Source organism: Rhododendron vialii, chromosome 11a (genome assembly GCF_030253575.1).
Source record: "Rhododendron vialii isolate Sample 1 chromosome 11a, ASM3025357v1".
NCBI lineage: Eukaryota > Viridiplantae > Streptophyta > Magnoliopsida > Ericales > Ericaceae > Rhododendron > Rhododendron vialii.
In genome coordinates this window covers 33,402,438-33,427,762 of record NC_080567.1, presented here as the reverse complement: position 1 = coordinate 33,427,762, position 25,325 = coordinate 33,402,438, and the positions used below count along the sequence as shown (strand labels likewise).

General features: G+C 41.5%; 2 protein-coding genes and 1 pseudogene across 3 annotated transcripts; all 3 read right to left on the bottom strand.

Moving 5' to 3' along the window:
- Positions 1-7,348: 7,348 nt before the first annotated feature.
- On the bottom strand, positions 7,349-15,068 carry LOC131307239 (uncharacterized). 2 transcript variants are annotated; one of them, XM_058333654.1, is made up of 3 exons: positions 8,103-15,068; positions 7,890-8,005; positions 7,349-7,775 (listed from the first exon to the last, which is right to left on the bottom strand). In XM_058333654.1, exon 1 carries the CDS (start codon positions 13,799-13,801, stop codon positions 12,674-12,676), a length of 1,128 nt encoding a protein of 375 aa, XP_058189637.1. In that variant the 5' UTR covers positions 13,802-15,068; the 3' UTR covers positions 7,349-7,775; positions 7,890-8,005; positions 8,103-12,673. The 2 variants fall into 2 exon arrangements, with proteins under 2 accessions (XP_058189637.1, XP_058189636.1); XM_058333653.1 differs by having other exon boundaries at positions 7,890-7,979.
- On the bottom strand, positions 7,352-19,868 carry LOC131307241 (mRNA cap guanine-N7 methyltransferase 1-like; annotated as a pseudogene).
- A 4,274-nt stretch (positions 19,869-24,142) lies between these two features.
- LOC131307141 (alpha-1,3-arabinosyltransferase XAT2-like) lies at positions 24,143-24,934 on the bottom strand. The gene has a single exon (XM_058333549.1). The coding sequence runs from the start codon at positions 24,932-24,934 to the stop codon at positions 24,143-24,145; it is 792 nt and encodes a 263-aa protein (XP_058189532.1).
- Positions 24,935-25,325: the final 391 nt, after the last annotated feature.

The window sequence follows — 25,325 nt, the reverse complement described above, 5'->3', positions numbered from 1 at the left end:
TACAAAATTGAGATCGATGAGAGCTAGGCACTACATCTGTCCTACAGTCATATTTGCTTCCTTTCATATAAGTTCTAACGCCTGAATACAATTGCAATATACAACTCACACATCTTACAGTTTGTCTCTACGTTACACTATCAGTGGAAAACATGGATGCCATGTATGAATTGAATAGCCCGTATAAAATAAAGGAGATATAGAAGAGAGAACTTAAAATGCATTAAAACCAATGTGGATGTTCCTTTATTATTTTTAGAACTCCAAAAATATTTTCCCAAGAGTCACGCCCGCAAAACAGTGGTGGTATGGACACCAAAATTTGGCGTTTTAAACGTATAAGCCCTATGAAGTGTACTTCTTTGTATTATCCCGATGATTAAGTATTTTTTATGTGGTTCGATGAATTGGGGAAAGCCTTATGCATTCTCTAGACTCTTAAGAAATAAAAGAGTACCCTAGAGCTGGAATGGAAGTATCGAATGCAACTTAGAATGAGTTGAGAGGCGTGAAAATTTGTTTTAGCCTTAGTGGCTCCGACAATCTTTGAATTCGTCTACTTTCGACTAACTTTTTATAACCTAAAATCTATTATTTTTATGGTTCGATACAACCATATTTTAATACGTCGAATACCCACTTTATCGATATAAAATAGGTTTCGGTATGGTTTAAAATAAAGGATATACAAATGTTTTGCAGAGAATGATTTTTTTCTTTAGTCACTGAAGGTAAAATAGTCACATCTTTTTAGGTAAAAATAACTTTGGATAAAAACTATTTGGGTTACAAAATAGTCTTATCAAGCTTTCTAACGGTTCAAACCTTGCGAAAATCGGAGTTCGAGAGTGTCCGGAGCAAGACTGGAAATTTTGAAAAGTAATGGAGTTTGAGGAAGCTGCGCCTAGGCGTCATGTCCTACGCCCCGGGCGCAATAAGATGCGCCTCAGGCGCATTGAAGATCAGAAATTTGTCAAATTTTGCAAGCTTCTCCCGAACACTTACGAGCTCCGATTTTTGCAAAATTTGAGCAGTTAGAAAGGTTTTTGAGTATACTTTTTAACCCGAGTAGTTCGGATCCAATATTGTTTGTTTACCAAATGATATGACTATTTTACCCTTAGTAAGTCGAAAAATAATCGTTCCGGTAATTAATGTTGGCATCACCTTCATTTTAAAATGGATAAAGACCTGTTATATATCAATAAAGAGGGTATTTAATGTACTAAAAGATAGTAGAATTCAGCGATAAAAATAATGAAGTTTTAGTTTATGAAAAATTGGTAGAAAACAGACCACTAAAAAGATCATGGGAGCACTACCACCCCTCCGCCACCAACAATGTTGCCGTAGCACAATCCTTCCACCACCATGATCACTTGACCGCATACACCACCATCACTTCACCACCTCTACCACCACACTTCCACTCTGCGATAATGGTGGCCAACTGTGATGATCTCAAAACATCCTAAAATATCTCAATAGTTAAGAAACGTATCTTCTTGTTCTTTTCATCCCAAGAAACAACCCCACAAGCTAGACACACATAATACATCTAATTTTTTTGTTATTAAGTCTAGATTATCCACTACCTAATGAGTTGAGGTTAGCAAAAATGATATACATAAATTTAAAGCTATCATGCATAACCAGAAAAAGCATTTGAACAACTCATTGTTGTATCTATTGTTGTTCATTTCTTCTTTACTCGATTCCTATTCTTTTTTTAGCATGAGATAGTGGAATCCACAACCCAAATGTGGAAATTGATGGACTACATGCATGCAATTCATGTGCTGTAGGATTCAGGAAATATTGACCATCCATTATTTCATTTGATTTTATTTTTTATTGCATGTTACTACTTGAGAAGTTATGATCAAAGGTGTGTAAAAAATCCTGGTAACAAAATAAAATCTTTTTAGAAGAGGTTGTGGGCGGTCGGCTTTGTTCCTAGTTTGTAATGGAGCTTCAGAATCGATTGAACATTTGCTTTTTGATTGTTTGTGGGCGAGAGCGGTGTGGTTTGGTTCCCATGTGAATCTTGATCGTTGAAGGGGGCCGGCCTCCTACTCTTAAATGGACATTCCAATTGATTGCCTAGGGGAAATCTATTAAGGATAGTAAAGAGTTTTTTTTTTTTTTGGGAAGTTGCGCATTTTATACCAACCAACACAAAAACAAGGGGAGATCAACCCACTGTACAAATCTTTACAAAGGAAACTCCTCACTACGATCTGCCAAAAAAACCACAAAATTGAGATCGATGAGAGCTAGGCACTACATCTATCCTACAGTCATATTTGCTTCCTTTCATATACGTTCTAACGCCTGAATACAATTGCAAGATACAACTCACACATCTTACAGTTTGTCTCTACGTTACACTATCAATGGAAAACATGGATGCCATGTATGAATTGAAAAGCCCGTATAAAATAAAGGAGATATAGAAGAGAGAACTTAAAATGCATTAAAACCAATGTGGATGGTCCTCTATTATTTATAGAACTCCAAAAATATTTTCCCAAGAGTCATGCCTGCAAAACAGTGGTGGTATGGACACCAAAATTTGGCGTTTTAAATGTATAAGCCCTATCAAGCGTACTTCTTTGCATTATCCCGATGATTAAGCAGTTTTTATGTGGTTCGATGAATTGGGGAAAGCCTTATGAATTTTCTAGACTCTTAAGAAATAAAAGAGTACCCTAGAGCTGGAATGGAAGTATCGAATGCAACTTAGAATGAGTTGAGAGGCATGAAAATTTGTTTTAGCCTCAGTGGCTCCGACAATCTTTGAATTCGTCTACTTTCGACTAACTTTTTATAACCTAAAATCTATTAATTTTATGGTTCGATACAATCATATTTTAATACGTCGAATACCCACTTTATCAATATAAAATAGGTTTCGGTGTGGATTAAAATAAAGGAGATACAAATGTTTTGAAGAGAATGATTTATTTCTTTAGTCACTGAAGGTAAAATAGTCACATCTTTTTTGGTAAAAATAACTTTGGATCAAAACTATTTGGGTTAGAAAATTGATTTATCAAAGCTTTCTAACGGTTCAAACCTTGCGAAAATCGGAGTTCGAGAGTGTCCAGAGCAAGACTGGAAAGTTTGAAAAGTTATGGAGTTTGTGGGAGCTGCGCCTAGGCGTAATGTCGTGCGCCCCGGGAGCAATAAGATGCGCCTCAGGCACATTGAAGATCAGAAATTTGTCAAATTTTGCAGGCTTTTCGCGAACACTTCCAAACTCCGATTTTCGCAAAGTTTGAACCATTAGAAAGCTTGTTGAGTATACTTTTTTACCCAAGTAGTTCGGATCCAATATTGTTTGTTTACCAAATGATATGACTATTTTACCCTTAGTAAGTCGAAAAATAATCGTTCCGGTAATTAATGTTGGCATCACCTTCATTTTAAAATGGATAAAGACCTGTTATATATCGATAAATAGGGTATTTAATGTACTAAAAGATAGTAGAATTCAGCCATAAAAATAATGAAGTTTTAGTTTATGAAAAATTGGTAGAAAACAGATTACTAAAAAGATCATGGGAGCACTACCACCCCACCGCCACCAACAATGTTGCCGTAGCACAATCCTTCCACCACCATGATCACTTGACCACCTACACCACCATCACTTCACCACCTCTACCACCACACTTCCACTCTGCGATAATAGTGGCCAACTGTGATGATCTCAAAACATCCTAAAATATCTTAATAGTTAAGAAACGTATCTTCTTGTTCTTTTCATCCCAAGAAACAACCCCACAAGCTACACACATAATACATCTAATTTTTTTGTTATTAAGTCTAGATTATCCACGACCTAATGATTTAAGGTTAGCAAAAATGATATACATAAATTAAAAGCTATCATGCATAACCAGAAAAAGCATTTGAACAACTCATTGTTGTATCTATTGTTGTTCATTTCTTCTTTACTCGATTCCTATTCTTTTTTTAGCATGAGATAATGGAATCCACAACCCAAATGTGGAAATTGATGGACTGCATGCATGCAATTCATGTGCTGTAGGATTCTGGAAATATTCACCATCCATTATTTCATTTGATTTTATTTTTTATTGCATGTTACTACTTGAGAAGTTATGATCGAAGGTGTGTAAAAAATCCTGGTAACAAAAGAAAATCTTTTTAGAAGAGGTTGTGGGCGGTCGGCTTTGTGTCTAGTTTGTAATGGAGCTTCAGAATCGATTGAACATTTGTTTTTTGATTGTTTGTGGGCGAGAGCGGTGTGGTTTGGTTCCCATGTGAATCTTGATCGTTGAAGGGGCCAGCCTCCTACTCAGAAATGGACATCCCAAGTGATTGACTTGGGGAAATCTATAAAGGATAGTGAAGAGTTTTCTTTTTCTTTTTTGGTAAGTTGTGCATTTTATACCAACCAACACCAAAACAAGGGAGATCAACCTACTGTACAAAATCTTTACAAAGGAAACTCCTCACTACAATCTGCCAAAAAACTACAAAATTAAGTACCAAGAACTTTGCTTAAAATATTCCAGAGACTGCATAGTCTTTGGTTCTCAAGGGTGTGGGGGAAATGCACCCAAGTACACATACTAAGTCTGACATTGTCCTCAATACAACCCAGCACTGCATCAGCCCTTCTGCTTCTACCAACAAAAACTCAAGAGTTCCTTTCCACCCATAGATGGTAGGCCCCAGCAGCCAAGACTAGCTTGAACAAAAAAGAACTGAAGCTCGTACCCTTACAATGTCAATAGCCCACTTAATTTCACACTATCCCACACCTCCGGATTTCTCTGAATCTTGGAATCTGTTAAGGATAACCTTCCAAATGCTGCTAGAATAGCTACATTCAAAGAACGGGTGTTGCAACGTTTCATCACTTTGAGAGCACAACACACAACCAAGATCAATCGTCATCCCCATCTACAAAGTCTCTCCTTTGTAGCTAACCTCTTCAAGCAAGCTAACCATAAAATGAACGACCACCTTGAAACACTTCTAGAAAACAATACTATTGAAAAGTACAGCAACGTCATAATGTAGCATCCAGTCTCAGAAGCAGAAAATATGAGTGGCACTTCTTCTATACCAGCATCAAACAGTGTTACCATCAAACATCAAACTGTACAAACGTTAACTGCAGCTCCCCAAACTAAACTTGCACCCCAATCTCAAACCTCCACTGCATACACATATTTCAAATCTGAATCGCCGGCCATTTGCTGTTTGTAGCTGAACCTTATCCAAACCTGCATACCCCAACCAACTCAAGCTTGCATCCTATTAGTTTTTTTACTTTTAATAGCCTTTTAACTGATACTTATAAAATAGGCTTTGATCTGATTTAAAATTGAGCGTGATGCAAGAATTTTCCAAAAATGATTTGTTCTTGGACCTGTTGAGGGTGAAATTATCATTTCTTTTGATCAATAAACATTTTTTGATGCAATCCACTTGGTTATAAAGTAGGCTCAACAAGCTTTTTAACAGTTCAAATTGTGCACAAATTGGAGTTCGGGTGTGTTTGTGGCGAGCCCGTGAAGTTTGATTTATCGTGCATCTTTTTAGTGCGGCGCCTCAGGCGCAACTTCCTGCGCCCTGGCACATTCTTGAAATTTCACCACAAGCCAAACTTCGCAGGCTTGCCCCGGTCACTCCCGAACTCGGATTTGCGTGTGATTTGAACTGTTAGAAAGCTTGTTGAATCTACATTTTCACCCAATTAGTTTGGATTACAAATTATTTGTACATCAAAATATATGACTATTTTACACTCAGTGGGTTGAAAAATAAATCATTTCGGTAAAAGGCTTGCAACACGCTCACTTTCAATCAGACCGAGATCTGTTATATCTCATTAAAAAGGTTTTTCCAAGTATTTAGAACACGTAGAATCCGACCATACAAAGAGCATAATTTTGTTTTTGAAAAGCAGGTAGAAATCCATCCATTACAAAGATTGTGGAAGCACTACCACCCCTCCGCCGCCATTGCAACCATTTCACCACCTACACTACTATCACTAGACCACCATTACCACCACACTTTCACTCTACCACCACCTTTGCCACCAAACCTCAACCCCACAACTATCACATGATCGCCGAATTGAAAGTCTCCATGTCTAGCAATCCCACAAGACAATTAACTTTATATCTTCTGATCCAAGAAAATTTCAAAGTCATGGTTTGTAAACTTCCTATGGGATAGAAGTACAATTGCTGGACACTAAAAAGACCATATAATTGGAGAAAATAGTAGACACCACATGAAGAAATGGACATCGCATATGCTGAGAGCATGTCTTTCTTGGAACAATTAACCACTCACATTCTACTAGTACGCCAATAAAAGAACGTTAAATATAATCCTTTTAGACATTTTCATTTCCTATATGCGTATTTTAGTTTCATAAAACAACGTCATTCACACACTTTAAACCAATCGTAGAAGTATCGATTATTGCAAGCAGATCATTCTCATTCGGGGAATCATCTTCTTTTTTCCACTCTGTCCTAAAGAACAAAGGGCCGAGCCAGTCTAACCCATACTCCCTCCGTCCCTTATTTATAGTCCGGTATTCCATTTTGGGCTGTCCCTTAATAAGTGTTCATTTTGTAAAGTTAGTGGGTAAAAGTTGGTGAATTGTCTATTTTATCCCTAAAAGTAAATTCCATTTTAAAAAGTAAGTGAGTAAAAGTGTAATGATGATGGGTAAGTAGGGAAAGTGGAGGAAAAAGTTGATGTGAAAGGTATAATGATGATGTCTTTTTAATAAGTTGGAATTACGAAGCAGGACACTTAAAAAGGGACGGAGGGAGTATTTAGGAATAGAAAAGGGCATCGTATATGCCTAAGGCCTAGCTAAAACTGCCGACTACTTGATTAGGAGTTATGGTTCGTCAGAAGATTTTGTCGTTTCGGTCGTCATCTCATCGATCAACAATGTTACATTGGATTTTCTGACCCATTGTTACAGTCTTCTCAGTCTTAGAATTTTATTTGCTCTTTGTACCAATTCATTTTGGGGGACGAAATCCCCATAAAAAGAACCAATCAGAGTCCAGAGAGGTTGTTCAACCAAATAAAACCTTCATTCAAACCATGTTTTTCTTTCTTAATAGGTGAAAACTCCATTATTTTAGGCATATCTTCTCTCCACCACTAGTGGGCAATAGGCACCACTCCAAGCTTTCTTGTTCCAGACAGTTGGCATAAAGGTTTCCTTTGTAGAATCCTTTATCCCTGTAAATGCAGGGACTACTTCCCATAACTGCAACTATCAACACACACACACACACACACACACAGAGAGAGAGAGAGAGAGAGAGGGAGAGATTCAAATTCCATCCATTGTTTCGCCCGAGGAGCTTGCTAAACTGTTTCAAACTTTCAATACATTGGAAAATACATACATTCAAGTCTGATGAAAGCTGTATTTCCTTTGAAGCAGAAGCTGGGAAAACCACTACTACATTGCATTTTTTCTTGAATTCTACAAAATTCTATAGCGAGTTAAATCTATAACAAAATTGCTGATGATAATAAGAAACACGTTTACTGCCAGTCCACCATCAACACGTCGTGTTTGGCCAAGGGCATTCTTCCATGTTTCGCTTTAAGGTCCCATACTGTGATAGATTTCGGGACTAATTTCCGACTCACAATGATTGATCAGTAAACATTATGTCTTCTTTTGATATAAGCATCTTGCCTTTGTGTTGTCTACCATTTACATGCGTCTGCTCAGGTTGGCCTCGCTGCAAGAAACGTACAATTTTCACCCGTAAGCTCACAAGAATTAAATACATAAACTTGTTTCACGCACCAATACGACGTCCAGAATTCCACAATAACAGGGATGCAGTGTTTACCTTCCTCAATACAAATTGTGTGGCCCGTGGTCCTTTGTTCTGGGATCCTCCTCCGTTAGCTCGTGGATTCCCTAGCTTTCTCTCCCAATCCTGCACAGTGAATGCACGACTAAGACCTGGCCGGGGTTGCCCGGCAAGTCCCTCCGGCGAGAGGATGAGAATATGCAGAGAATCAAGCAAGGGACTAGGGTTTTGAGATAGCGTAGTGTGTACCTCTCCTCTAGGGTTCCTCCTTCAATATTTATTGAGCCTTCTTGACTTGCTCTGCAAGTACGAGCATGTGCCTTGCACGGATCAGGTGACGTCGCCCTGACGTCACTAAATAGACCTGGCAACCGTTTTTGGGTGTGAGCTGGCAGCCCCCATGTGCTCCCATTGTTATCTCTTGGCGTAACCGCTTCATCACGTGAGAAAGCACATGACTCAGTGGGTGGCCGAACCGCGCATATGGCCGAGCCCGGTATGGCCGAACCCGACAGGCGACCCATTTGAGGGACATGCTGACGGGTCTTCACCTCCGACGACGGCCGAGCCTGGGCTATCCACGTCGCCTGAGCTCAGAATAAAAGATCTCGCTGATGGATGAGTCTCGGCCAGTAACCGAGCCCCAGTTCAAGTATGGTTCGGTGGCCGTTCGCCGAGAGTTACGTTCGCCCCACTACAATAGCCCCTCAATCTCTGCCATCGCCGAGCACGTGGTGGAGGTTGATATTGAGCTTTGGCCAAACCTGCTTTTGCCGAGCGTAGTTTATTGGTCGATTGGAATTTTAGCCGAGCTTCATCTGTTCTCATCAACCGTCACAGATAAGCCTCAATGGAGGGGCGCCAGGTGTCCTCCTATGGTTGGGTACGGCTGATGGGAGGACGGCTGGCATGCGTGAAGTTCTGCTTAAGCTGTCCCATCATTGCCACGTGTCAAGCTCTTACTGGCCATTGGTTCGGCGGTGCAGAGATGGGCGGGAACTTTGAATTCTCAAACCCTATGCCTATATAAAGGACGAAGAGAGGAGAGAGTAGGGTTACGAATTTTCTCTCTCTAGAACTCCATAGCCAGAGCTCCTGCTTCCTTCCCTCCGCCTTCCAGCCTTGATCCTTCGTTGATCCATTGTTGAATCTGCAAAAAAATCCCCAGGTATGCATTCGATCCTCGCTTCTCTTCATCTTTTTGTAATTTTATGCGTTTTTTCTCTTTGGTCTTTGGCTTTCTTTGAGGCTTTTTGTTCTGTATGAACAGTACGACGCTGGGGATGAACGGTCTGTTCATCTTCAGCTTCAATCTATTCTTTCGAGCCCCAGTTTGGATGTTGGTGGTTTTGGCCGACGACGGTGTTGGCCTAGCCCATCGTCTTGTCTTTTTATATCTCCCGAGCTTGAGTCCTTGTAGGGTGGGCCAGTAGGGTAACCGAGCGTAGTGAGATCCTAGCCTTTTGGCCGACGACGAGGTTCCTCATTATAACTTCCTCTGTTTTGTTAGGTCTAGCTCACCTGATCATTGTCATTTCATCGGACTCTGAAAGTTCGGGGGACGACTCCGGAAAATTATTCATCCGAGAGTACTTGGATAGGCGCAGGAGCCGACGCCAGACTTCTTCAATCGCTTCGAACATGTCAGGCTCCAGTGATTCCAATGCCGAACACGACTATGAATATGACGGTGGTTTTAACACTGAGCCGGAGATATCCTTCACAACGTCTACCCGTTCCGACGCCAAACCCGAGCCGGGTCCCGAAGCCGAGTCCAGGTTTCGTTCTCAGGCCGGAGCAACTACCTCATCCCGATCTAGGCCTAGTGATACCCCATCCGAGGATAGGGAGGTTGCCGACCTCTATGAGAGGGGCAAGGTTTGTCCCTACGCCCATTATTTTAGCAGGGATCCTCACGAGTACGAGAGATTTTGCCGAGAGTACAACATCCCTGATGATGTTGTTAGTCAGGTGGCAAGCAACCACATTAGGGATAAGAGAGAGCACCGTCCCGAGCACATAACGGTCCCCTTGATGGCTATATGCGAGGCCAGGCTCCGGCTCCCTCTTCACCCCTTTTTAAGGGAGTTGCTTGCTCGGTTCGATTTGGTGCCCCATTACTTTGCCATCAATAGTTATAGAATAGTGATGGCCGTGATTAAGTTGAAGGAATTTCATAACCTTGAGTTCTCAGTGGCCGACCTTTTTCACACATACATAATGTTTAGGCACGACAAGACCAAGCGTAGGTATCTGTCGACGCGTAGCAACAAGGAGCCGTTGATAGAGGGGCTCCTCGATACTGATAAGTGGGCCAATTTTTACGTCGAAGTTAGCGGTAATTATATGTTCGGCGATCAGACGATGCGGTTACATAGCGTGCCGAAGATAAAGGATTTTCGAGGTTGTCTATTTTCCTTTACTTTGCCAAGCCCGACTTTTACTTGGTTTTTTTTCGAGTCCATAATTGATGGGTTTGATATCTTTTGCAGATCATCGTGCAATAACTAAGAGAGAGCAATCGCTGGCCGCCGAGTAGAATGTTGAAATCCTGAAGGCTCAGATCTGTTGTGGCGCGCCGACTTTATTGGGCTACATTCCTTCGTATAAGGGGAAGTTGAAGAGGAAGGAGAAGGAAAGTGTGCCGAGCGCGAGGGCCGGGGGCAGCGAGAGGATCGCCGAGCATCAATCTGAAAAACCCAAGCAACCGAAGCCGAGTGACAAGGAAAAGGAGCCAAGGGTGAAATTCCCAACGTTCAGAAAGCCCGCAGAATTCTGGTTCCGCGAGAGCTAGCCGCCCAAACACCCGGGTATACATGTTCCCCTCCAAACCCTTGTTCCTGAATTTGCAGAGGATATGGGAAGGAGGAACGTCGTGCGAGTGAACATTAGGGACGGTGCTGCGATTCGTCAAAAAGACGCTGATGTGGCCGAGCCTGCCGAAAAGAGCCAAAAAGTCACTTATGACTTTTTCCCGACAGAACAGCCGACTCTGTGTCCGCGGGAAAAAGGTCAAACTGAGTCTTCAGTTGCGGGCGCCTCGAATGCAGCGGAGAAGTCGGTGGGTTCGGGTGGCCGAGCGATTGTGCCAGAGTTTGCACCGTCGTTTGCAATGCCCGGGGGGAGGGTCGTTAATGTTGATGACAGCATAAAACTGGAACCCGGGCTAGCCGTCACTATGCTTCACGGCCTTGCTTTGACAAGGGATATGGAAAGAGTCCCGACGGAGCTGCAGCCGAGCATCGTTCACGCGAGCGCCTACCTTGTTCAGGTCTGTTTGATTTAATTTTCATTTCTTTTTGACGTCGCCGAGCTTACTTATTTGTTCTTTGTAGGCTGGGCAAGCCCTGCTGCGGGTTTCTAATCAAGCCGAACTTCTGGCAGCAGAAAGGACAAGGTATCGCGATGATGTAAAAACTGAGCGTGAAAAGGCGAAGTCTTTGAAGAATAGTCTGAAGCTTGCCAAGGCTAAGATTGCCGAGCTTGAGAAAAAGAGGGATGAAGCCCTGGAGAAGGCTAAAAAAGCCGATCGTGAGCTTGGCCAAGTTTTGAGGAGGGAGAAGAGGAAAATGAAAGAAGTTGATGAGAAGGCCTATCAGGCCGAGTATGACCGAGCAGGTGCTGAGTACATAAGAGACGCTCGGTCTATGGTGAATGATGAGGTTAAGATGAGAGTTCCAATTGCCTACCGAACGGGGTATAAGGATGGTGTGAAGGCGGCGTGTGGTGTCCTGCAGCTTGAAGCCGACCTTAACATGACAAAGTCGATTCCCGGACCCACGACTCCTGAACTCGTCCTTCCTTATACTGCTGAGGAGTGTGCGCCACTCCCTTAAAAAGAGTTTCCCGAGAGCGAGGATGATGTTGACGATCTTACAAATGCTGAGGCCGACGGTGGAGATGGCTCTGCTGAGAAAAATGGTGAAGGGCACCAAAAGGTAGTTGGGGGTGGCGAACGGGGGCTCATGGATGTTGGAAAGGTTGCGGAGGCCGTTGATAAGGGCGTCGAGGCCGTTGTTGATGTTGCTTCTGAGGACGTTCCTCAAGTTTAATTTGTTTCACTTTATGAACTTGTTTGATTTTGAACTTTTAACTTTTTGTTGGACTGGACGGCTCCGAGCTTGGAGTTTACCATACCAGAAGTAATGGTTTGTGGGGGTTTGGCACTGAACGATATACTACGTTGTACTTCCCAACTTATGAATTTTCTTCAACGCTTGTTTCCTTTGAGCAAATGGCATGGTTTCACATTTGCACTGTTGTAGTTTTGTCGAACTTGATTGATCTTGTCTATGTCTTAGGCAAATTTTTGTAGATTTGCTATTTGGATGGTAGTTACTCATAGCCTCCACTTTGGTCTGGATTCGGCTGGGGAAGCGAATGTTGGCCAAAGTAGAATTAGCTTGATAGGTTGGTGCCAAGCCTGTGGTTGTCGTAGGTTTGTGGGAGGTTTTCTCACTGAACCGTGAGTGTAACCGGGTATTGGCCGACCTTGTTGTCTTGCCAAGCCGAACCAAAGCCTAAATTTCAGTTGTGTGTCTTAGGCTTGGTGGACCATATGTCCGGTTTTTGCTTCTTTGGGCAGTTATAGTGGCCGAAGCAGGGGCATAAAGCCGTTTGTGGGTGTGACCGAAGTCAACGTTTGTGGTTGTGACCAAAGTCAACGTTTGTGGTATGAGCACTTCTTTCGTGGGTTCTGATCTGCTTGGCCAGTGTCTGTGCCCAGCTTTCCTGTTGGCCATTCGAACCATGGTTGCCTCATGATTTCCTTCAAGAAAGACCAGATGGGTTCTTTGAAGTACGTGGTTTCGGCCACATAGTCATGTACCTTCGGTTGGCGCTTCGTCCAAAATCTTGCTATTAATTTCCAAGCCATTTTTGAAGGTTCTTACTGCCCAGTACTCATCGATTCCAGGAATTTTGTTGAACAGTTGCCAGTATAGTTCAGTGTACTGACGAAGAGTTTCGGATGGGAGTTTCCGCATTTGGGACAATGACTCAGGCTCCTTGGCCGTCCTGTTGCTTGTGATGAAACGGGTATTGAAAGCGCATTCAAAGTTGGCTAGGTTCCGTATGGATCCGGCGGGCAATTTGTACAACCACTGGAGTCCAAGGGAGTCGAGGCTGGACGGGAATGCTTTGCATTTGATTTTGTCCTTTGTGGTGCATAGCTCGATGGTTTGACGGAAATGAATCAGGTGGGTGTAGGCTTCGCATGTGATAGGATCGAACTTTGTGAACTTTGGTAGGTGGAAGTTGGGTTCGGCCGTCATGTTGATTATGTGGGGCATGAAGGGAGAAACGCCGAGGTCCTTCAGCTGCCGCTCAAAACCAGGGCGCGGTGGCTTGCCGTGCTCATCCATCTTCGTTCTTTTGGAGTCTCTGTCCAGGGACTTTTCATGGTTTCGATGCCGGAGTTTGTCTCGTAAATCTACTGTCGCCCGGTGATGTCCGTCAACAGACTTTCCTCCGTCCCTACAGGATTTGGTTTCGTTGTTCGGCTCTTCAATACGCACGCCTTTTCCGTTCCGTCGAGCCTGGTTGTTATTGTCGAATGCCGGGATTTTCCCGAGACGTTCAGATACATGGCGTCTAGTCTCCACGGAATCTCGGCTACAGTGGGAAACCGTTGTGCGCGAGAACTCTGCGCGACCAGTCGAGTATGTGCTTGTAAACGACTCGGTATCCCTAGTGTTGGTTCGATCGTGGTGGCTCTTTGAGCGGTGTGTTCCAGATGTCGTGTGCCGCTTGTAAAGTATGATCTCCCTCGCATCACCTGGGTCTGGTGGGATGCCAAGGCGGTCCTTAACGGAGCCGCGGTGGCCAGTTTCGTGAGGACGTTCTTGTGGTGATGGTGGGGGTGGTGTTTGCTTTCGTCGCCACCCGCTTCTGCCTCCCGCCGATCTAGATGTAGCTGGAGTGGCGTCTCGCTGTATCTGTTGTTTCATTTGGGTTCTGCTCTCAGAGCTACCAGCTCATTGTCCCTATCTTCATCGCGACGTTGTAACAAGCGGATGTAGGCCGTTATTACGTCGTCCGCCACTGGGGAGAGGCCTGAACTGGGGGGAAGTGAAATGGACATGTGCCTCTCTGAAAACGGTGGAAGGATTGTGTTTCCATTGGCGTCTTTGGCCCCTGAGACGGTCCGCCCATGGTGATCGAAGCTGTAGTGGTTGTTGAAAGGAGGAGGGTGGGCTGAAGGAGGTTCGAGCCGTTTGGATCAGAAGTTTAGATTCACGTCGGGTCCACCAATTGTGTGGCCCGTGGTCCTTTGATCTAGGATCCTCCTCCGTTGGCTTGTGGATTCCCTAGCTTTCTCTCCCAATCCTGCACAGTGAACGCATAACTAAGACCTGGCCGGGGCTGCCCAGCAAGGCTCTCCGGCGAGAGGATGAGAATATGCAGAGAATCAAGTAAGGGACTAGGGTTTTGAGATAGCGTATTGTGTACCTCTCCTCTAGGGTTCCTCCTTCAATATTTATAGAGCCTTCTTGACTTGCTCTGCAAGTACGAGCATGTGCCTTGCACGGATCAGGTGACGTCGCCCTGACGTCACTAAATAGACCTGGCAACCGTTTTTGGGTGTGAGCTGGCAGCCCCCATGTGCTCCCATCGTTATCTCTTGGCGTAACCGCTTCATCACGTGAGAAAGCACATGACTCAGCGGGTGGCCGAACCGCGCATATGGCCGAGCCCGGTATATGGCCGAACCCGAGAGGCGACCCATTTGAGGGACATGCTGACGGGTCTTCACCTCCGATGACGGCCGAGCCTGGGCTATCCACGTTGCCTGAGCTCAAAATAAAAGATCTCGTTGATGGATGAGTCTCGGCCAGTAACCGAGCCCCAGTTCAAGTATGGTTCGGTGGCCGTTCGCCGAGAGTTATGTTCGGCCCACTACACAAATGATAGATACAGATAAGCTACTTCCCACTCATCCGGTGATAATGTAACTGGATATTGCAAGGTAAAACCAATAATATATGTTTCAAGTCTCAAGCACAAGACGAAGAAACCAAAGATAGTATGGCTTGAAAGTTGAAAAAAAAAAATATCAGTACGAAGCTGGTACATGTGGTGCATGATACTAAAACCCAGAAAGACGAAGGGAACTCAGTATCAAAATGAGTTATTGGTCGTTAGTTTCTGAAGTTGACACAATTCCCAGCAACATAAAAATTGAATTATAGAGACCGAGAATCAAGACACTGAAAAAGGGAATGGGAGAAAGAAAAAGAACAAGAAACAAAGAGCATGTCAGACTTGCTCGGGTCTTTGTTTCCATCTCCCAAGGCCCCAAGTCTCCACATGAGCTCAACAAATTCTGGTCTGTTCAAGTATTCATCCACAAATTCATGTGAGTTTTTCACTAAAACTAGCTCCAAATCGTACTGCATAGCTCAAAACAAGCAAAGCTGCATCAACATTCTTACTACACATCTTAATGCTAACATTCAGACAATATCTCCAGTTATTCTTTCAAAGCAGGAACACATCCAAATAGTTCGAGAGAGTATGGAATGATAAAATTGGCGCATATAATAACATTTTTTAAGTTTCCCTATTCAAGTAATGTTCAAGATTGCACTTCTGGCCTCACTGTGTGAGTGACTGGAGTCCCTTCTCATCCTTTCTAAAAGCATTGGGTAAGGCAGCCATCCAAAGGCAAAAGAACAAAACATGTATCTTTAGAGGACAGACTAGCTAGATAGTTGTCTCCAATCCCAAGTACACCCCTATTTCCAACTGTCATTTCTTTGTTTAGAAACAAGAGATGGGTGTTTTAAGGAGACAAAAGTAATAGACTAACATGCATGAACGAGTGGTGTATTATGTTCAGCCGCCAAGATGGGGCAAAATGTAGCAAACACATTTATACCTCTTCTGCCAATGATTTGAAGATGTGAAATGGAACAATCCACTCCGGACAATCAACAGCATCCTGCAAAGGTTCACTGTTTCAATATATTTGTAGAATGACTAAGCGTAGATCGATACTTAGGGTAACAATAAAAGGGATGGACGAATGACAATAATACCCTGTAACAACTACATGGAGAGAACCCACAGATTTTGCAATAGAGTTAGGGGATAAAAAACCTTTGTAATTTTCTTTCTATCTTGGAAAAGCTACAAAATCATTAACAGATTAAGGAGGGGTGCAGATAATTTATAATTAAAAAAAAAAAAAAAAAAGTAAGGAAGGGTACACAGAAAGCGGTAAGCAACCAGTAGTCATAGCATGATTGACTGCAAAAGACACTTCAAAGAACCCCAATGCACAACCACAGTTGATCATGTTCTTACTTAACCTTGCCGTGACCCCAGATAGCTAAAAAAGAGTCGAGCAAGAAGGTCTGTAGACCCCATTTGACAAAATACAACCAACTTAGTAGGTAGAAATCAGAGAAGAGAATTTGAGGAAATGTTACCTCAAGGTGGAACTTGTACTTTATACCAAAGGGACTTGAAGACTTAAATTTCTGAACCAGGAAACAAAAATAAATTCTATCACATACAATACCCAACAGCAGAAAATGAAAATGGTAATTTACTAGCTCCCAAATACCATATCACTACATCTATGAGAATCACCTTGCCAGAAAATTCTTCATCAATACGTATCCAATAGACACTATTACGGTATTACCAAAAACCAGTCCTTCAGCTGCATATTCACAAGTGAAAGAAACACCCATCACAAATTGAAAAACCTGGAATTTCAATGCTTATGTAGAAATCAACAAAAGGCCTTTTGTCTCACACATGCATATTATTCTGTTCCAAGAACAAAAAGTTCATAAGCATTACACATTTTCAGAATTAACTCCGATTGTTAAGGCAATCACCATGACTAGTGGGGTTTCTTTTCCAGGTCAGAAGTCCCTCGGGTAGAGCAACTGCCAACAATTCACATCATACTAAAAACCGGAAGGAAGAAGAGAATGGGGTTTCTCGCATAAAGCAACTGACCAATGCGGTTTCTTTTCCAGGTTCAGATCATGCTACATAGTCCAACGAAACAAAGAGGAGTGACTACATTAAGACTAGCTGCAGAGAGCAACTGCCAACAATTCACCATATATACCACTCAAAGATTTTAGACTCTTTTTCATTGCAGTAAATACTGGAAGGAAAAAGAGAAAACCAGAACAAAAAAACACCTTCTCTTAGTTTTATGATGATAACATTGGCATCAGGCATAGTTCCTATAAAATGCCTCCTGGACAAAGCAATGCTGATACATTGGCCAAGGCCCGACGTGCACGTGCCTCAGTAGACCAGGAGTAATCTATGGCAAACTACAAAATTCCAAGTTTCCATAAAATCTACTGGAGGCCAATTAACCATCGATAATCCATTAAACTCAAAAACTAAGAAAACAAAATGCAGAACTTGCATAATTGACTAGAGATATGGCATTAATCCAATCACAAGCAAACAAGGAATCTGATTTGTCAAATTGTTTGCAGAGAGATCATTTCCTGAAATTATTCCTAAAGTAAAAGCAAATGTATAACCCAAAAAGAAACAAAAAATAGAAAATTTAAAATTTTTAAAAAAAAATCAATTTATCATACTTGACAACAAACGAATCGCTCACCTGGCAACTACATATATCAAATGGGGCATCTTCTTCCAAAACATTGTCCAGACAGATTTGATAACGAGAGAAATATCATAAATGAGATTGTATTATTGTCTCTTCCTCTTTCGCCAAGAGGAATCCGGCCTTCATATTACTAAGGTGCTGGCTCAGCACCATAAAGCAAAGCCGCTCATAAGGCCACTAATTTTTGAGGTAAAGTTCACCAGCCAAGTAACTTCCAGAGTTCAAACTTAAAATTTTGTTAATCAATATCCCAAACACTCAGTTAGGCCATTCATCCCACGAAGCAGCACAAAGTTACCTCAAAACAATCTCCACACATAAGATGCGCAGGGAATGTGAACTTTTTACGACATTGATGATGTTCTGCATCACCATTGTAGCTTGTATGGCAATTTTCTAACTGTCCACAATTGTTGAACATGATTTTTCATTTGAGAGCAAAATTGATCTAAACGATTGGTTCAAAACCTCATTCAATACTCCCAAAAAAAAAAGACGACAGAAAATGTATTCCCGCAAACAAGTTATCAAAACTAATTATATTTGTGGGATCTACCAGAACACAAATGTGAACTTTTTTGAAGATGATGGTGTTATTACAAGTCCATCTATATGCTTTTTTTCTTTTTACCAGTAATCGGCCAGCTAAAAACTCACTGAGAGAAGACACGAAAAAGTAGCAAGTAATTCATGGCCAAGGAAAGCTTTCACATTTTCCACTCCGCGCTGGACCCCAAAGAAATGCGCACCGGTCCAACTTGGTTAAATTTAATACCATAACAAGCTTCACTATCCACTGTCCACTTAAGTAGAGTAACAAATGGAAAAACAGACATTGAAAGTTAATAGCTTACCGAGCCCTCAGCTGTATCAATGCCAACGTAATATCCAATATTTGCTTTGTCCCATTTGATTAGATCTCCACCCTAGCAAATGTTTAAGAAGTCCAAGGGACATGATTTCAAATACGTGCACAAAACACCTAGGTAGCTAAATATCAAAAAGGATTTCTACAATGCAAGGGACTTGTGGTACCTTGCCACAAGCAAGATCAAGAACTGCGTCTCTACGGTGTGCATACAGTTGAATTAGGACACTTTTAATCTGTTTACCGAAACAGAAAATAGAACAGCCTTAAAGATAATAAATCAATCTACCATTGGTTTCAAAGAGAAAAATGTGTACCACAAGATAGTATGCAGTACCCAGTTGTTAAGTTTCTTCAAATGAATAATAGGACTAGCTTCTCGATCTTCTAGGGTTTGATTCGTCCATGCACTATAATGGTCAGCCACTTTCCTGGCAAATATCTTTGTACTCTCATCCTCCAAAAACTGTGAATCGCCTGACCATCACACAAAAAACATTTCATTACGAAAATTCAACAACTCTGTTTGCCTGCTAAGAAAATGTAGTAGCAAGATAATAGAACGTGAATTTTCCATCTTAGCTTAAATTTTAAATCACTCTTTCGTAAAAGCTTCTCAAAGTGGAAACCCTGAACATTGAGATTCAAACTTTCTTTCAGTTTCTTCTGCTTTATTCTAAACATCCAAACGGACAGCAATCAATCTCAGATAACACTATCTTGGGCTTCCTAAAGCCTGATTCAATTTGGGCCGCGCTTCGTTGACTACTGGGGTTCAACCCGGTCAGCTCACGGGAGTCGGAGGCGTGATGTGAAGTCTAGGTTAAAAATACTTGCTATACACAACACCCGCTGTATCTTACACTTCTTCACTTGTTTCATAGCAGACTGGTGTAAGCCGTGTATATACTCAACTATATAGTCGGGAAACAGAATAAAAAAAAATTCTTCCTTGCATTCTTAATTCAAGAGAGTAACCAAAATTATCAAATAATACGTCTCCTAAAACCCTCGAATCAATAGTCATCGATAAAATAAAATAAAAAAATGGACTGTAGATGACAAATCGAGAAATATACCATCTGGATTGGGTCTGAATTTGGATTGAGGCGGTCCGAGAGAGGCCGAAGATGAAGACTCATCGTATCCTCTCTTCATCTCCAAATGACAGTAATAAAAACGACCCCTTTTCAATCTACAAGTTGAGGTTGTGGAGTAGAAGCCTGTGATTCAATCTGGATGGAATGTTTTTGGGTTTTGGGTTTGATATTGGAGGGAAAATTACAAGGTAGGCTGAAACGAAGGGGCCAAAAACTGTTCGACGAATTCTCTCCGAGCATATATGTACCGGTACCGGAGCGTGATGAAAACGGAGTGAATTCCTTCCGTAGTTCGATCCAGTGTAGCCAGTTCTATTTTCCGAAAAATAAATTAACACCGATCACCTCCGATCAGGTATCAATCAGAATTCGATTAACATGATCTTCTACGCGGTTCATCTTCTTGACAATCTCTACAACTTGATCAGCTTGGATCAAGAACTGAATCCAGTTCGAGATCACAATTTGACTAATTCCGCATTGCATTTCCTATACTGAGAGCTTATGAGCTTGTTATTATTTTATCAAGTGTGGCCAATTTTATTTTGAGACAAAAAAATTCGTATAAACAATCTCCGATTATGTACCAATCACTAATAGATTAACATGAACTTTGAAATGGTTTATGCTATTGACAAGATCTACAACTTGAAAATTTTAGATCGCAGAATAAGTCCCAGATGAGTTCACAATTTACCAATTATAGGGTGCAACTTCGTTTGAATGGACTTCTCAGCTTGGAGCTGCGAAGTCTCTTTGAAAACGCGAAATGTCCAGCTGTGCGACATCGCGACATTGTTTTTCTGCATTCTCAAACTCGTATGTTAAAGACGCGATTTCTATGTCCGACGCTTTCTCCCTCGCCCGAAGCTAAACACTCGTCGGCCCCATTTATCTCTCTCTCTCTCTCTATATATATATATACAGTCGTCGGCCCCATTTATCTCTCCCTCCCTCCCTCTCTCTCTCTCTCTCTCTCTATATATATATATATGTATGTATATGTGTATGCATACTTTTATCTCACTATATCTTCAATCACGAACGGCTGTCAATTCTCTTCGAAGTGAATCTGGCCTCGCATTTCAGGTATCGACTTGTACATTAGTACATTTAGGCCATCGATTTCATCATTCCATGTTACCTAATTTAATTCAAGTCAATCTTCTTTGTCGGTGCTTGGATTTTTTTATGGCGTTTCTAGTGATTATCGCCAGTCTTTATAACCAAAACTATCATTTTTCATTTCTTGAAGACGTACTTGTATGTGAATTTCGATGTGTAAAAGCCCTTGTTGATTATCTGGTGGATCATTGCCGAATCTCTCATAACGGAGCTGGATGAGGTAGAAAGCTTTGGTTTTTTCTTGCCAGGAGAAAAACCACCAGCCAATTTGAGCCTTGTGAATTCAGATGGGTTTCCTTCAAATTTAAGACTAATCACCGCAAGTCCTTTATTCAATATGTCCAACATTATTGTTCTACCAGTTTCCTAATTTTTGAGACACGAGAATTGATGCAAGAATTTTTTATCCTCGTGTAAGAATTCTTTCTGTTAATTTTAAAACGCTCCGTTAACTACATTTTCTTTGCAATTTGTATTGGTTGTATGTACATTTACCGCCTCTAACGCCAAATCCTGTGTCTGTCCTTGGTTATGTCTTTTTGTGCTTGGGTTGCATTCGTTTTATGGAATTCTTGATATACAAGTGAATTAGCAAATCTCTTCCTCTTAAAAAATAGCTATCATGTTCCGTCTTGAGACAAATAGAAGCGTTTGAGTCCTCGAAAGATTTCAAATGTGATTTTTGTTCTTCATTATGCGGTAGTTGATGATACTTTATGGCATTTTTATTCAAATTTCATAATTAACTCTGTTTGTTATTCAGTTGCAATAGAAGCAGCGACACCAGATTCTGCTGTGAAGTTGCCCTGAACCGCAGAAAATGTGGAGGGTGTGCTGGATGAAATTCGTAGACGATGGTAAAGTGACCCTACACAAAATTGAGGGGCAATGTTGTGAGGTTGAACTTACCTGGAGCATGCGGCTCCCGTCCAGGTTCTGTGATGACTATGACGATGGGTATCGAGATTCGAGCATCGTTTAATGGGAAAAAATCCCTGAAATAGTTGCTTTGGAACCAATAGCAGATGAGGAAACTGGCCTTGAGCTGAATGAAGAAAACATAGAGAAGGTAATAGTACATCTGCATTTGTCGTAGTCTGATAAGTACTAATGCATCTGCATTGGTTTCATAATCATATAAAATGATATGGCTCATGCTGACTGCTGAGTCTTCCCCTTTAATTAGAGACGTGAACGAACATAGTATAACTGGGAGAAATGGTGAGTGTAGACATGACACTAGGAATAGATATTCATTCCCAGCTATTCCACAAGTAGATATTTAATCCTAGCTAGCAGCAAAAGCTTAGTCTGATTCGAAGTTTAATCCGGTCAAACGAATGGAGCCTCATTATTAATCCGGTGGGTTTACTCTTCTAGTCCATATAATCCTCCCAATGACACTGCATCTCCCACTGAGCATATGCAATTCCACAAATTTGAGGAGCTTATGGACTTCATTTTTGGATGGATTAATTATTTGCGTGGAGTTGTGTCTATCCGTTGACACTTGTTCGGATGAATAGTACAATTCTCTTTGTTCGTGACTATTTGGAAGAGTCACGTATACTTCTAGATATATGTGGTTCCATCGTTTATTTTTTCGAATAATAGGAACTAGTTTTTTGATTGATTTTATTTACTGATATGAGTCTTGAGTCTTCATACGTTGGAGTAAAAAACTCGACTAGTTGGTCCACTCGACCCACTGATTGGATTTTGATCATTGTATCTCGGGGATTAACGTCTAAAGATTCCGTTAGCACTGCAGCAGTGACAAATCTATTTTAAGGACATAGTGTCAACGCTAGTCTTGATCATTTTTATGTGGTTTTTAGGTTTTGTTTTTCTTCGATTTTGCCAATTATGATTTCATTATTTTAGTATCACAGTAACACAAAAAGTATACATCTTTTGCTAACTTTTTTTTTCCTTCTGTGTGTGTGTGGAGTACCTGCATGAGAACATGACAAAAGGACAGTGTCACAGTGGTTGATTACCATCTTCCTTTGATCGCTTCCATGGTCTTGGACCCTTTCCAGGGTCTGTAGGTAGCTCACAAAGGTCACCATTAAATGTTTCAGTCGTCACAGAAGTCACCATTCCTTAGACCCTCATCGGTGGTTAGGCATTTGCACTTCTTCTATTTCGTTTTCATAGCGATTCATTGAACATAGAAAAGCAACTAGAGTAGAGCTTGTATCCAACCTAAAGCTCTTGAACTAGAGGAGGGGACTACTGAACATAAAATCCTTTATTTTTTAGTACTACAAAAGCCAACTTAAATGTCAAATGTATCACTTTTTTCATTCCCTACTTAATAAACATCTAACACGCAATTTTGAATATGGTTTTACTTATTTTCGATAACACACCCTTAACAAACATTTTTCAAAGAATTAGATCCTCTAAGATCATTAACTTCAGTAGGAACCATGGGAAGGATGATGAGAATATACTGAGTAATTTATAGAACCCCACCAGTCCAGAGGGCCTCAAGACAGACACAAATGCTTACATGCAAGGGCAGCTCTAGAATTTTAGTTGAACGGTGACAAAATCGTATAGAAAATATTTACAACGCAAAACTCCATATAAAACAAAGTTTTTCTTCGGTTAAAATTTTAATGGGTCCAAACGAATACCAATAAACAGTTGGGGGTGGAGAGGGGTCCGGACCCACAGAACCCATTTCAGTAATGGTCCCTGCCAGTGGGGGATGATAAAAATTAATTTTGATGCGGGGGTTGATGCTCACAGCAGTCAAGGAGGAGTGGGATTGGTAGGGAGAGATTTGGATGGGCGCTTTGTAGCTGCTCGATTTATGGCGCTGAATGCCCATTAGTTGTTGAAGCATTTGCAGCTAGGGAAGGACTTATTTTGGCATCTATGCTTGGGATTAGGAGAGCTCAATTTGAAGGCGACTCTTTGAACCTTATTCGGATGATCAAGGGTGAATTGGCTATTCATAGCGATATTGAAATTATTGTGGAGGATATTAGGAGATTGGCAAGTGACTTTTGGGTTTGAGTTTAGTTTTGTTGAACGCAGCGGAAATGGTGTGACTCACTATCTAGCTAGTAGGGGTTATGGTTGTGTAGGTGTCTCCACATGAGAGTCCTATCCACCAGATTGGCTATATCTACGCCTTTGTATAAGGATGGATATCTCTTTGATGTTTTTCTTCTTACCGTTTATCTATGAATCAGTTATCTTGTTGGTAAAAAAAAGAGAGTACAATTTACAAATTGATGTGTTTTATCATTTCTTTCACTTCCAATATCACACAGATTCCTCTTTCTTATTGTATCTTCAGAAGTTACTAGAAAGATTCATCTACAAACATTGTTTCTTCAGCCCAAAGGAGCTGAGCGCCCAAGAAGTTCAAGTGTTTTGACAAGAGTCTTTCTAAACCTCACAACATCAATATTAAAATCCTGCTTGATAAGGTACACAGCAACCTCATACCCTTTCGAGGTTATGGATTCCGGATCAACATTAACAGGGTGATCTTTGCCATAAAGAGAGATGAGAGAGCTTTCCTCTGATTCAATTTTGTAATCTATGTAATTCAAGCCCATTCCTAGAGCTGGAATGCCAAAGTGTTCGATATCCAATCTATGCCCAGTCCCATCACTTGCACCAGGACAGCCCCTTCCGGCAAGAAGACAGCATTTGTAAGCCCAGCACCGTGGGCACTGACCAGTATGCTGCACGAGTTTACTATCTCCTCAAATTTGTCCATATTGGTCATCATATCAGGCTGTGCGACGACAACTCTGAAGCCCAATGCCTTCATCATGGTCACCATCTCATCTTCATTCATAAAGACTCTTGACTTTTTGCGAGACATAAGTATCAACGTGGGTTTTTCCGTCTGTGATGAATCTTGTATCTTTAGGTTGTAAGAATATCTGAGAAATTTCTTGAAATTGAACATGGAGTAACCTTTGGGAATTTCCGCTGTCTTAATGGCAAGATGGTCGTGGTAGTGATGCCCGACAACTGCTCCCGGAAAGCAATGCACACTTACATTTGCTGCTGGATTAATGACTTCATACCTTGACAAATGGGAGAAAATTTTCTTATATTTACCCATGGACTGAAGTCTGAAATTGGTGACCATCAAGAGGCGAGATTGGAAGTGGTGACTAGTGAGGAACAAAGGAATGATTAATTCGGTGAATTCATGGAATATGTTTCCTGTGGATCCACCAGATGAGAAAACTATGGCGGGGACATTACGAGTGTACTCACAAGGTGGAGGGGTGGCGATGTTTCCCTGAAGTGTCTGCACTGACGAAATGGTTGTTCCCGTGATCCACTTATCTTCCTTCTTCGTGTATGGAATGATTATGCGATCGTCTTCAGGCATACCAGATCGAATGGTACATAGACCTTCATTGTAAGTGTATCGATCCTTACTGGTCTATTGGACACACAAACTTTGGTGTGATAGTCATAATGGCAAGCTGATCAGGTTGCTTCGAGTTGAGTTTGATTCTTAATTCCTGTATGCATACATGCAATTCCATTGGAGAAACAGATTAGACTTGAATATTAGTACGTCAGGTTTCTATTTGTTGAATCCATGTTTTGAAGCAAATTGAGAGAAGGGAGAATGACCAAGGATCGTGTCATTGGAGATTTTCCCCCCGCTTGTAACTAAGATTATAGACTCTCTGATTTTGAATACTGAAAATGCAGAAGTCGAAGAAGAAGAAGGAGAAACCTTTCAGTAGTCTTTTCATGAGAAAATGCATGCG

What these genes read in the sequence shown, in the direction of transcription:
- LOC131307141 (XM_058333549.1), bottom strand. Translation starts at nt 24,934, where the DNA reads ATGCCTGAAGACGATCGCATAATCATTCCATACACGAAGAAGGAAGAT.
- LOC131307239 (XM_058333654.1), bottom strand. Translation starts at nt 13,801, where the DNA reads ATGAAACAACAGATACAGCGAGACGCCACTCCAGCTACATCTAGATCG.